The sequence below is a fragment of the Rhincodon typus genome, chromosome 1 (genome assembly GCF_021869965.1).
Source record: "Rhincodon typus isolate 14 chromosome 1, sRhiTyp1.1, whole genome shotgun sequence".
In the NCBI taxonomy this organism is placed as follows: Eukaryota; Metazoa; Chordata; class Chondrichthyes; order Orectolobiformes; family Rhincodontidae; genus Rhincodon; species Rhincodon typus.
The window spans coordinates 30,776,926-30,790,971 of NC_063332.1; the positions used below are offsets into that span (position 1 = coordinate 30,776,926).

General features: G+C 41.1%; 1 protein-coding gene across 1 annotated transcript in view; it reads left to right on the forward strand.

Annotated features, from left to right (window-relative positions):
- Window positions 1-14,040, forward strand: part of LOC125481049 (mothers against decapentaplegic homolog 4-like) — a 58,535-nt gene extending 44,495 nt beyond the window's left edge. The window contains exons 4-5 of the mRNA XM_048604048.1: window positions 12,823-12,997; window positions 13,669-14,040. Of these exons, the coding sequence (XP_048460005.1) occupies window positions 12,823-12,997; window positions 13,669-13,784 (291 nt within the window). The 3' untranslated portion in view covers window positions 13,785-14,040. The remainder of the gene's footprint in view (window positions 1-12,822; window positions 12,998-13,668) is intronic.
- The last annotated feature ends 6 nt before the right edge of the window (window positions 14,041-14,046 follow it).

Sequence of the window (14,046 nt, forward strand, 5' to 3'; positions counted from 1 at the left end):
ATGTTGCACTTAACTTTGTGTAAAATGTGCACCAGCTTTTCTGGTACCATTAGTTCTAAATCTGGACGGCATATTGATTACATTAGATATTATTGGGTATTGGTTGGTGGATAATAAACAGAATTCTGTAGATAAACAATGTAGAATATGAAAACTCCGTTTGAAGGCATGCTGGTCTGGAAAGGTCGAGATAAGGGTAAATTTAAGACTGAAGGTAGAAGTGAAGACTGTGAAGTAAGGCAACAATTTCAGTTAAACCAAGCAGAATGTGTCCAGAAGGGATAGAGTTTAATAATGGTAGTTGAGAATTAGCAGCTAAGGCCATATCAAGGGTTAGCATTAAGTTTTTTAATTGAGGGCATTATATCTGAACGCACAATGCGTTCTTAAGATGGATGAATTCATGGCATAAATAGAGATAAGTAGATTTGATCTTTTGACCATAAACTGAGACAAGATTGCTGAATAACCAGAATTGACAATTAAATATTCAAGAGCACTTGACTTTCAGAAATCCATAGGGTTAATGGGAATGATGGAGGTAGTTCTCACAATAATAAAAAAGATGAATACAGTGGAAAGAAAGCACCATTTCTCAGAAAATCAGAATGTAGATCAGCATTAGTAGAGCTATGAAACAATAAAAAGTACACAAAGTTATAAATACAAGTCAGTCAGTCTAACCTCAGTGGTCAGGAAACTATTGGAAATAATTCTGAGGGACAGAATTAATCTGCACATGGAGAGGCAGGAATTAATCAAGAACAGTAAGCGTGGTTTTGTTGAAGGGGTGTTATGTCTGATCAACTTGATTTGAATTTTTTTGAAGGGGTAACCACATGTAGATGAGGGGCAGTGCATTCTAGTTTACTTGGTTTTTATTAAGATCCTTCCTGTGAGACTGATAATGAAAGCAAGAGCCCATGGTCGTCAAGGAAATTTGACAAATTGTATACAGAATTGGTCATGTTGTGGGAAACAGAGGGTAATGGTCAAGACTTGTTTTTATGACTGGAAGCTTATGTTCATTTGGGTTCTACAGGGGCCCTTAGTGTTTGTGGTATATATAAACAATTTAGACTTGAATGTTGAAGGGTTAATCAAAAAGTCTGCGCATCGTATGACAATTGGTGAATGGTAAATAGTGAAGAGGATAGCTTTAGATTATAAGAGGATATAGACTCGTTGGTCAGTTGGGCTAATCAGTGGCAAAGAGAATTCAATCTGGGTAAGTGTAGTGGACAGTGAAGAGGGTTACCTCAGAGTACCACAGGATCTTGATCAGATGGGCCAATGGACCGAGAAATGGCAGATGGAGTTTAGACCATAAGACATAGGAGCAGAAATCAGACCATTCAGCCCATCAGGTCTGCTCTGCCATTCAATCATGTCTCAACCCATTCTCCCGCTTTCTCTCCATAACCCTTGATCCCCTTAACCCTTGATCCCCTTGACAATCAAGAACCTATTTATCTCCGTCTTAAATGTACTCAATGACCTGGCCTCCACAGCCTTCTGTGGCAGTGAATTCCATAGATCCACCACTCTCTGGCTGAAGAAGTTTCTCCTTATCTCCATTCTAAAAGGTCTTCCCTTTACTCTAAGGCTGTGCCCTCGGGTCCTAATCTTTCGTACCAATGAAAACATCTTCCCAACATCCACTCTGTCCAGGCCATTCAGTATTCTGTAAGTTTCAATTAGATCCCCTGTCAGCCTTCTAAACTCCAATGAGTATAGACCCAGAGTCCTCGAACGTACCTCATATGTTAAGCTTTTCATTCCTGGGACAATTCTCGTGAACTTCCTCTGAACCCGCTTCAGGGCCAATACATCTTTCCAGAAATATGGGGTCCAAAACTGCACACAATACTCCAAATGTGGCCTGACCAAAGCCTTATAGAGCCTCTGAAGTACATCCCTGCTTTCATATTCAAGTCCTCTCAAAATAAATGCATTTGTCTTCCTAACTACTGACTCAATCTGCAAGTTTACCTTGAGAATCCTGAACTAGAACTCCCAAGTCTCTTCGCACTTCAGACTTCTTAATTTTCTCCCCATTTAGAAAATAGTCCATATCTCCGCTTCTTGCCAAAGTATATGACCTCACATTTTCCACTTTGTACTCCATCTGTCACTTTTTTGCCCACACTCCTAACCTGTCCAAATCCTTCTGCAGCATCCCCGCATCCTCATTACTACCTGTCCCTCTCCCTATCTTTGTGTCTTCTGCAAACTTAGCCAGAATGCTCTCAGTTCCTTCATCTCGTTCATTCATTTATAAAGTGAAAAGTTGTGGTCCCAACACTGACCCTTGTGGAACGCCACTTGTCACCGGCTGCCATCCTGAGAAAGACCCTTTTAAACCAACTCTCTGCTTTCTGCCAGACAGCCAATCTTCTATCAATGCTAGTACCTTGCCTCTAACACCATGGGCCCTTATCTTACTCTGCAGCCCCTCTGCGGCACCTTGTCAAAGGCCTTCTTGAAATCCAGGTAAATAATATCTATTGGCACTCCTTGGTCCAATCTGCTTGTTACCTCCTCAAAGAATTCTTAACAGATTTGTCAGGCATGTCCTCCCCTTGATGAGCCGTGCTGACTTTGCCCTATCTTACCATGCGCTTCCAAGTATTCCGAAATCTCATCCTTCACAATGGACTCTAAAATCTTATCCACGACCGAGGTTAGGCTAATTGGCCTGTAATTTTCAGTCTTTTGCCTTACTTCCTTTTTAAACAGGGTGTTATGTTTGTGATTTTCCAGTCCTCTGGGATCCTTCCTGCCTCTAGCGATTCCTGAAAGGTCACCACTAACGTCTCCACTGTCTCTTCAGCTGTCTCTTTAAGAACTCTGGGGTGTAGTCTATCTGGTCTGGGGTTATTTATCCACCTTCGGGCCATTCAGTTTTTCTAGCACCTTCTCCTTGGTGATGGCCACTGTACTCAGCTCTGCCCCCTGACTCTCTCAAATTTTTGGGATATTACTCGTGTCTTACACTGTGAAGACTGATGCAAAGTAGGTATTCAGTTCCTCAGCCATTTCCTTGTTCCCCACTACTATCTCTCCAGCATCATTTTCCAGCGGCCCAATGTCAACTTTTGCCTCTCTTTTGGCCTTTATATATCTAAAGAGACTCGAACAGTCTTCATTTATTTTACTGGCTAGCTTACCCTCATTTAATCTTCTCCTTCCTTATTTGTTTTTGTTGCCCTCTGTTGGTCTTTGTAAGCTTCCCAGTCCTCTGGTTTCCCATCACTCTTCGCCATATTATATGCTTTCTCTTTTGATTTTATGCTATCCCTGACGTCTCTAGTGAGCCATGGTTGCCTCATCGTCCCTGTACCATGCTTCTTTATCCGAGGGATGAATTTTTGCTGTGTCTTCTGAATTACTCCTAGAAACTCCTGCCATTACTGTTCCACTGTCTTTCCTGCCAGGCTCCTCTCCCAGTCAATTCTGCCCAGCTCCTCCATCATGCCTCTGTGTCTTTATTCAGCTGTAATACCATTACCTCTGATTCTATCTTCTCCCCTCAAATTGCAGAGTAAATTCAATCATATTATGATCACTGTTTCCTAAGGGTTCCATCACCTTAAACCTCCTTATCAAGTCTGCCTCAGTGCACAACACTAAATCCAGTATTGCCTGTTGCCTGGTGGGCTCCACCACAAGCTGCTGTAAAAAGCCATCTCGTATAGACATTCTGCAAATTTCTTTTCTTGCAAACCACTACTGATTTTCCCAGTCCACCTGCATATTGAAATCTCCCATGATCACCGTAACTTTGCCTTTCTTACACCAGTTTAATTTAGATAAATGTGAAATCAGGGACAGGACTTATACACTTAATGGTAAGGTCCTGGGGAGTGTTACTGAACAAAGAGACCTTGCAGTGCAGGTTCATATTTCCTTGAAAGTGGAGTTGCAGGTAGACAGGATAGTGAAGAAGGGGTTTGGTATGCTTGCCTTATTGGTCAGTGCATTGAATATAGGAGTTGGGAGGTCATGTTGATGCTCTACAGGACATTGGTTAGGCCACTTTTGGAATACTGCGTGTTATTCTGGTCTCCCTGCCATAGGAAGGATGTTGTGAAACTTGAAAGGGTTCAGAAAAGATTTACCAGGAATTTACTAGGGCTGGAGGGTTTGAGCTATAGGGAGACTGTGCCACAGGGGTCGGTGCTGAACTTTTGTTATTTGTTATTTACATAAATAATCTGGATGTGAATGTACAAGGCACGATTAGTAAGTTTGCGAATGATACAAAATTAGGAGGTATCGTTGATAGTGAGGAAGGTTATCAAAACTTAGAGGGATCTTGATCAGATGGAGAAGTGTCTGAGGATTGGCAAATATAATTCAAAACAGTTAAGTGTGAGGTGTTGTACAATGAAAAGTCAGACTAAGGTAGGACTAATACAGTAAATGGTAAGGTCCTGAGGAGTGTTGTGGACCAGAGGGACCAAGGAGTACAAGAACATAGTTTGTTGAAAGCGGCGTCGCAAGTAAATGGTGTTGAAGAAGGCATTTAGCATGCTGCCCTTCATCAGTCGAGGCATTGAGTGTAGGAGTTGGGGCATTGTTACAATTGTATAAGTTGTTGGTGAGGCAGCAGTTTGGAGTATCGTGTGCAGTTTTGGTAACCCTGTTATAGGAAAGACATAGTTAAACTGGAAAATGTGCAAAGAAGATTTATAAGGATGTTGCCAGGACTAGTAGGCCTGAGTTATAGGGAGAGGTTGGCCAGGATAGAATTTTATTCCTTGCAACGTGGAAGAATGAGGGGTGATCTTATTGAGATGTATACATTCATGAGGGGCATAGAGAGGATGAGTGCATATAGTCTTTTTCTCAGGGATGGGGAATTGAAAACTAGAGGGCACAGGTTTATGGTGAGAGGGGAAAGAATTAAGGTAGACCTGGGGGGCAACCTCCTCATGCAGAGAGGAGTGCTTATATGGAATGGACTGCCAGAGAAAGTGATTGAGGCAGGTACAATAGCTACATTTAAAAAACATTTGGATAGGTACATGGATGGGAAGGGTTTAGAGGGATATAGACCAAATGCGGGCAGTTGGAACTAGCTGAGTGGGTACCGTGGTCAGCGTAGACCAGTTTGGGCTGAAGGGCCTGTTTCCATGGTGTATTATTCTATCACTGAGAGCCTGAATAGGGTGGGGCTATTTTCCCTGCGATAGGGTTAGGGTTAGTGCCGGAGGCTGAGGGATGACCTGATAGAAGTTAATAAAATCATGAGGGACATGGATAGGTTAAATATACAAGGTCTTTTCCCTGGCATGGGGGAGTCCAAAGTAGAGGTTTAAGATGAGAGGGGAAAGATTTAAAAGTGACCTAAGGGGCATTTTTTTCATGCAGAGGGTGTTGTGTGTACAGAATGAGCTGCCAGAGAAAGTTGTGGAGGCTGGTACAATTACAATGTGTAAAAGACATCTGAACGGTTATATGACTCGTAAGGGTTTAAAGAGATATGGGCCAAATGCTTTCAAATGGAACTAGAGTTATCTAGCGTATCTGGTCTGCATGGATGAGTTAGACCAAAGGGTCTGTTTCCATGCTGGACATCTATATGACTCTGATCCCAAGTGTGAGGTGACGCACTTGGGCAGGACAAACAAGGCAAGAGAACATATGATGAAGGTTGGCTCCTTGGAAACACTGAGGGTCACGGGAAGTGGTGTGCATATCTGGTCCCTTAAAGTAACAGGACAGGTAGATAAAATGGTTAAGAAGGCACATGGAATACTGCCTTTATTAGCCGAGGCATAGAATTTAAGAGCAGAGAGGTCATGCTGGAACTGTATAAAACATTAGATAAGCTAGAGTTTTGTGTGCAGTTCTGGAATCTGCATTATAGAAGGGGTGTGGTTACAATGGTGAGGGTGCAGAGGAGATTTTCCAGGATGTTGTCTGGGTTGGAAATTTTTAGTTATGAAGTGAGAATTGATAAATTGGTGGTGTTTTCCTTGGAGCAGAGGAGACTGAGGCGTGACATGAATGAGATATGTAAAATTATGATTGGCATAGAAAGGAATGAACTTTTACCCTCGGTAAAGGGACAGCATAGATTTAGAGATTTAGGAGCAGGATATTTACAGGGGATGTGAAGAATTTTCTTTTCACCCAGAGGCTGGTGGTAATCTGGAACTCGATGTCTGTTAAAAGTGGTAGAGGCAGAAACCCCCACAACATCCAAGAAGTATTTAAATGTACACTTATAATACTAAGTCATACAAGGCTATGGGTCAAGTGCAGGAAAATGGGATTAGAACAGACAGGTTGTTAGATTCTACGACTATGATAAAACTTCAGGAGAGCATGCTGTTGAACATAGTGCTGGTAGTTTGGTAAATAAAAGCATAGAAACTGGGAGTAGGCCATTTGGCTCTTCGAGCCTGCTCTGTCATTCACTATGATCATGACTGATACTGTATTTCAGTGCCATATTCCTGCTTCCCATCTCCTTTGTCATTAAATTCTAAAAAAAGTATCAACTTCTGTCTTGGGTATTACTCAGTGAAAAGGCCTTTACAGCACTGTTGGTAAATTCACAAGCCCACTACCCTTTGAGTGAAGAATTTTTTTCTTTTCTCAGTACTAAATGGTCTACCTGTATCTTGAGAGTGTGCACCCCTTCTCGACTTCCTGACCAAGAGAATCATTCTCTCTTAGGGTCTGTTTCTGTTCTGTATGACTCTTCGGTCCAACTTGCCCATGCCAGCCAAGTTTCCCCAACTAAACTGGTCCCATTTGCCTGTGTTTGGTCAGTATCCCTCTAAACCTTTCTTATTCATGTACCTATCCAAATGTCTTTTCGATGTTATAACTGTTTTCAAACATCAATATTTATTTCCCCGAGTTTCCTACGTTTCATTCACTACAGTAAAATCTGACACAAAATATTTGTTTGGTATCTCTCCTAACTCATGTGGTCCCATACATAGACAACCTTGTTGATCTTTAAGGGGCCCTATTCTCTTTACTTGTTGCCCTCTTGCTCTTTAATGTACTTGTAGAATCTCTTTACATTATCTTAGCTTTATCTGCTATCTCTCATCCTTGATTTTCCTCTTAAGAATGTCCCTACACTTTAGGAGATTCACTTGATCTCAGTTGTCTGTACCTACTATATGATTCCTTCTTATTCTTGACCAGAGCCCCAAGAACTTTATTCGTCCATTGTTCCTTACTCTTGCCAGCCTTACCCTTCACTCTAACAGGAACATAATGCCTCTGAACTCTTTATCTCACTGTTGAAAACCTCCCAGTTGCCACTCGTCTCTTGCGAACAGTCTACTCCATTCAACTCCTTGAAAGTTCCTGTCTCATACCATTAAAATTTGCCCTACTGCAATTAAGAACCTTAACTTTTGTACCCCTATTCCATAACTATTTTAAGACTAATAGAATTATGATCACTGGTCCCAAAGTGCTCCCCCACTAATACTTCAGTCACTTGCCCTGCCTTATTTCCCAAGAGGAGGTTGATTTTTGCTCTGTCTCTGGTAGGTACATCTACGTATTGATAAATTAAATCTTCTTGAACATATTTAACAAATTTCTCACCATCCAAGCCCCTAACACTGCGGCAGTCTCAATCAATGTTTGGAAAGTTAAAAATCCCCTTGTTACGGAGGGTAGGTCAACACCTCTTTGATAATTAAAACAGAAACACTCAGAGAAGCTTGCCTCACCTCATAATCTGTTAAAGGAGGTGTGAAAAGTGGTATTATCTGCCTGTCACCCCCAGTCTGTTAAAAAGGAGTGATTAAATGAAAGAAATCCCTGGTACTCACTTTATAAGCAACAAGTAACAATTTATTATCAAACTCTAACAGTGAACAAATTAACAGAATTACTAACAATCCAAACAATTCCCCCCTTAACTAATAACTATTCCTGAATAAAACAAAATTCTAATGGTATGCTGTTCCAGTAAGCCCCACTTACATAAACCAAAGTAATACGAAAAAAATAAATTAAACCTTAGTGTCTCAAAATTACAGCCAGTGTAAATCTTCTGGAATATTCTTTTTCTTCTCTGCTGTTTTCCATTCAGGAACCCCTTTCTCCATCAAATTCTTGTGTCAAGAATATTAGCTAAGAGTGCCATAGTTCCTTTATTTAGATGGTGCTTACTCAGAGAACTTAGAGATTTCTGAGAGAGCCAGTAGGTTTCTCTTCACATGGCAGTTCACTCTCTCACCGATTTTCAAATGCCCTCTTCTTTTATACCCTTGATGACTTATTAATTTCTTACAATAGTATTGGTCCTAGGTTGTCAAAACCATCACATTGAAATTTACTTGGGTTTTGGTATCCAGGGTCTTGTTTAAATTAATTGGCTAAGTTCAAAAACCTGTTGTCTTGGTAAAAATGCTGCTGTGCCTGCTAACAGTATTAGCCTTCTGATACAATGTTTCAATTTCAAGAACACTTTGCATCTGCTACTGCCTGCAGACATTTTTTCTCTCCAAAAAGAAGTATTTTAAAGGGACCACACCCCCATATCATTTTACAATCAAATTCTATACCGCCTTTCAATCCACAAATACTATACCCAACTTTGCAACGCCCTACTATTACAGCCCTGTTATTCTTAGATATACCTGAGAGATCTCTACATATTTGCTCCTCACTTTCCCTCTGACTATCAGGGGGAGGGGGAGCAATTGTACAATCCCACCAAGGTAATCATCCCCTTCCTATTTCAGAGTTCCACCCATATAATTTCACTGGATAGTCCCTCAGAAATGTCCTCTTTAAATATATTAAGTTAATGTTTTCCTTAAGCAAAAACACCACTCTGCCTCCTGTCTTGCTTCCCTTTCTACCCTTTCTATCATTCCTATAGAGTCTATTACCCAGAACATTGAACTGCCAGTCCTATTCCTCCCTCAGCAAAGTTTCTGTAATAGCTACGAAGTCCCAGTTCCATGCTGTCATACAGGCCTTGAGTTCATCAGCCTTAGCTGTAAGACCCTTTGCATTGAAATAAATGCAGTTTAATTCTTCAGATTTACTTTGTTCTCTGACTTGTTCTTGCCTGCCTTTTCTAATTAACTTGCTTTATTGTAATTCAGAACCATCCTCATCTATCTATTCTCACTACTACTTAGAATCCCATGCTCCCCCGCACCCCCCCCCCCCCCCCCAACCCCTCCCCGCTTCTAGTTTAAAGGCTCCCGAATAGCACTAGCAAATCTCTCTGCCAGGATATTGGTTCCCTTCCAGTTCAAGTGAAACCTGTCCCTTTTCTGCCCCAGAAGAGATCCCAAAGATCCAAAAACCTAAATCCTTGCCCACTGCACCAACTCCTCAACTATTGATTTATTCCTACTCTCTCTAGAAGTTGGCACCATGAATAATCCAGAGATTGTTTCTTGACCCTGGTGCCAGGGAGGCAACATACTATCCTGAATTCGTGCTCACGGCTACAGAATTGCCTGTCGTATCCTGACAGGAGAGTCAATTTATATGGTTTGAACGTATATGGTTTGGTTAGGTGCCAGTTCTGGCTGTGCTTTGTAATAGTCGGTATATTGCATCTAATTCAATGTGTTTGTTGATGGAGTCCATGGATGAATGCCAAGCCTCCAAGAATTTCCTGGCTGTCCTCTGTTTGGCTTGCCCAATGATTATAGTGTTGTCCCAGTTGAAAGTTTGGTTTTTCTTGTCTGTGTATACTGAAACCAAGGACATCTACTTGCTAGCTGGTGTTCTTAGATGCAGGTTGCTAGTTGTCTGCGTGTTTGTTCCACGTAGTGTTTTGCGCAGTCTCCGCGAGGTATTTTGTAAACTACATTCGTCCTGTCCATGGTATCTATTGGGTCTTTAACCCTGGTCAGTTGCTGTCTAAGTGTGGCTGGCGGTTTATGTGCTGTCATGGTTCTTGAGTAGTCTGGCTGTCAGTTCTGTGGTGTTTTATTATACATGGTGTGGTTATTGTTTCGAGTTTTGATGTGTCCTGGTTGTGTTGTCTCATGGCTAAGCACTTCTGGATGAAGCTGCGGGGGTATCCATTCCTGGTATTGCAATTGTCCGTCTTATTGGATGAGAGTGAGGATAAGAGAGCAGGGTGAATGAGCTAACTGACTAATGTACCATGGTACAGGAAGCCAGTCAAGTCAGGGGAGCAAAAAGAAATGGAGCGGTAGAAAGACAGTGTAATGTCAGTGGTTACCACTGTTCTTTGCAGCCAAGAGTGCGAGTACAGCAGGCTGTGGTGCCTACCTAGTGCCAGAGTTTGGGACTTCTGCTCAAAGCTGGAGAGGAGCATATGATAGGAAGTGAAAAATCCAGTCGTCATGGTCCGTGACCAGTCAAGAGAAAGAGGCTTCACGTGGTTAGTGTGAGGAGCTAGACATTACATTAACAGACAGAATCTCAGCAGTAAGAGTATCTGGATTTGAGTATTGCTGAGAAAAGGTACATTTTTGTCGGTTTTTTGTCTTGTACTTACATGGAGATGTGACAAGAATAAAAATTCAAGGCAAAAAACAACACTTACACTGTGTGAGAGGGGAGTACGTTATATACAACAACAATATAATGCAATTCAATACAGCACAGAAACAATCCCTGTGGCCCAACAAGCCTGTGCCGATTCTAATCCTTATTTAGACCCGCTACTTATTGCCCATGCGCAGTTTCTAACCATCTCTGTGCCTCCTGTTCACGTGTCTATCAAGATGCACCTTAAACATTGCTAACGTGCCTACTTCCACCATCTCCACTAGCATTGTATTCCAGGCACCCACCACTCTCTGTGTGAAAAGTGTTCTTTGCACTTCTCCCCTAAACATTCCACCTCTCACCCTGTCCTCTTGTAGTTGACTTTTTCACCCTGGGATAAAGCCTCTGACTGTCCACCCTATCTCAGTCTCTCATAATTTTGTAGACCTATCAGGTCATCCCTCAGCCTCCTGTCTTTCCAGTGAAAACAATCCTCATAGGTAAAACCCTCCAGGTCAGGCAACATCCTGGCAAACCCTCTCCAAAGCATCAATGTCCTTCTGGTAGTGTGGCGACCAGAACCGCAAGCAATGTTTCAAATGTGGCCGAACTTAAGTTTTGTACAGCTGTAATGTAACTTGCCAACTTTTATGTTTCATGCTCCAGCTGATGAAGGCAAGCGTACTGTATACCTTCTTTATCACCTTAACCACCTATGTTGCCACTTTGAGATCTGTGGACCCAACCCCTCTGTATGTCAGTGCTCCTTAGGATTCTGCCATTTATTGTATAATTTGCACCTGAATTTGATCTTCAAAATGAATCACCTTGCATCTGTTTGGATTAAACTCCATCTGCTGCTTCTCTGCCCAAATCCACAATCTCTCTATATTCTGCTGTGTCCTTTGAGAATTCTCCTCACTATCTTCAACTCCGCCAATTTTGGTGTCATCCGCAAACTTACTAATCAGACCATCTACATTTTCCTCCAGATCATTTGTATATATGACGAACAACAAAAGTCCCAATGCTGATCCCTGTGGACTACCACTAACTCCTAATCTCCATTCCAAAAAGCACTCTTCCACTGCTACTCTGTCTTCTGTGACCAAACCAGTTTTATACCCATCTAGCCAGCCCACCCCGATCCCATGAGACTCTACCTTTTGTACCAGCCTGCCATGAGGTACCTTATCAAATGCCTTGCTAATGCCCATGTAGACAGCATCCACTGCCCTTCCCTCATTAATCATTCTTGTCTCCTCAAAAAGACTGAATCAAGTGGTGAGATATGACCTTCCCTGCACAAGCCCATGCTGCCTATCACTAACCAGCCTATTTGCTCCCAAATGTGAATAAATTCTGTGTCTCATGTTCTTCAGTTTCCCCACCACTGTTGTCAGGATCATCGACCTGTAATTACCTGGATTATTTCTGTTTCCTTTCTTAAACAAAGGAACAACATTGGCCATTCTCCAGTCCTCTGGAGCCTCATCTGACACCAGGGACATGTCTACCTTAACGTATTTCAAGACACCTAACACTTTCTCCTTTATTATATTGACCTGCCCAAGAGTATTCACGCACCTTTCCCTAACCTTGGCATCCCTCATCCCTATTTTTGGTGTATACTGACGTAAAGTATTCATTAAGGATCTCAGCTATTTCCTTTAGCTCCACCCATAACTTGCCTCCTTTATCCTTGAGTGGGCCTCCTTTCCTTAGCTATGCTAGTGCTCCTAATATAAGTATAAAATGCCTTGACATTCTCCTTGACCCTGCGGGCCAATGACATTTCATAACCCCTTTTAGCCCTCCTAACTCCCTGTTTGAGCTCCTCCTTACTTTCTCTATATTCTTCAAGGGCAATTTGCATCCTTAAAAGCTTGGTATCTTTGAAAGAAAATCTTGCTATTTTTGTTTAAGCAAAATTAGGGTATTTCTTTGTTCTACTGATTTATCTTTCCAGTGTTTTTGACGGTTGTGTCCATTTTAGTATCTCTCTTCACCTTTTTACTTCTACACCAATCTAGAAGGGGAAAATAAATTTAATGAGTTTTAACACTTCAATTATAATATCATCAGCTTTGAAGTTAAAGGGTAGGGAGGAAAGATAATTTGACAGTTAAGAATTGTAAATTTTGGGAAAGAATGAATTGGACTTGCAGACTATAAAGTCTTGGTGTTAACACCTTCAAGAAGTTTCTTCTTTAGTATATTGATATGTTTCTTTTATATGTACATTTTTGTAATACCTTTTTGCAAAATTCTCATGCTTACATTTACATAGATTTTATAAGACCATTGTGCACTTTGAATTTTTTTAAGAAAGAATATTATTCTTCCCAGGTGGCTGGACGCAAAGGTTTTCCACATGTGATTTACGCTCGGCTCTGGAGATGGCCTGACCTTCACAAAAATGAACTCAAACATGTAAAATATTGTCAGTATGCATTTGATCTGAAATGTGACAGCGTCTGCGTTAATCCTTATCACTATGAGCGTGTGGTTTCACCTGGCATTGGTAAGAGTTCTTTAACTGTTCTTGTTAAGACCACTCTGTGAAATTTTGCCCAATTGCCTATTTGTAGCTAGATGCTTCTAGTGGCACTTCATTTTAACTGATGAGAAATCTAGGTGAAGAACAAAGTTTTAGTGTAAGACACTACCAACCTTTGACAAAATAGAAAAGATCAGATGTATTGAACCATTGTTAGTTGATGACAGCCTTTGGTTTTAAAACTTTGCAAACTGATGGATGAAGAGAGGAATTAAGAAATAAAGATTTCAAAAATTCTGAGGCTCTAAAATCGAAATTAGAGGAAAACCTAATTCTGAACCTTGACTTCCAACACACTGAGAATATGTGCAAGAGAAAGATTAGGTAGCCAATGGCCAGTTGGGGCTTGAGATAAATGAGTGGAAAATTCAGAGGGATGACTGAACTACTCATAAAATGGAGAAAATCAAGAAGATTAAAAGCTAGGGAGATTAAAGGTTATGGAGAAGGCTCATAGTTGAAAGAGGTGGAAAGGAATGCTATTTAGTTATTTCGTTCTTTTTTAAAATTTATGGGAGGAAGATTGCCAACAAAGAGAGTCAGGATAATGTTGATTGTCTTACTAAATTCAGCAATGCTCAACTGCAGATTAATTTTGCAGTTGCACTATGTCATACTTTGGATTTTTTTTCCAGGATTTGTTGGTACAAGTTCAAAACAGTCTTGGATTGAGTTTGTGCCTGGTATACAACAGAGAATGAATACTAGAGCTTTGTGCTATGAGGATACAAACTGCTCATTGCTGAAATAGTTTTACATCACAAAATAGTACCATGAAAGAAAAAGACTGCTCCAGTGAGAGACATAGGAAGACTTTCTAGCTACCTGAACATTCATATATGTATATGACAGTGGGAAGATGCAAGTTCCTCCTTACTACTTAAGAAAAGCAGGACTTAAGTTTGATGCCAAAGGCAAAAGGTTCCCTTTCTAAATGTGAACAACTGTGCTGTGTGCTTGTGCTTTTTTTGTAGTCAGATTATCTTAATGAGCCTAGAATTGAAAAATAACTC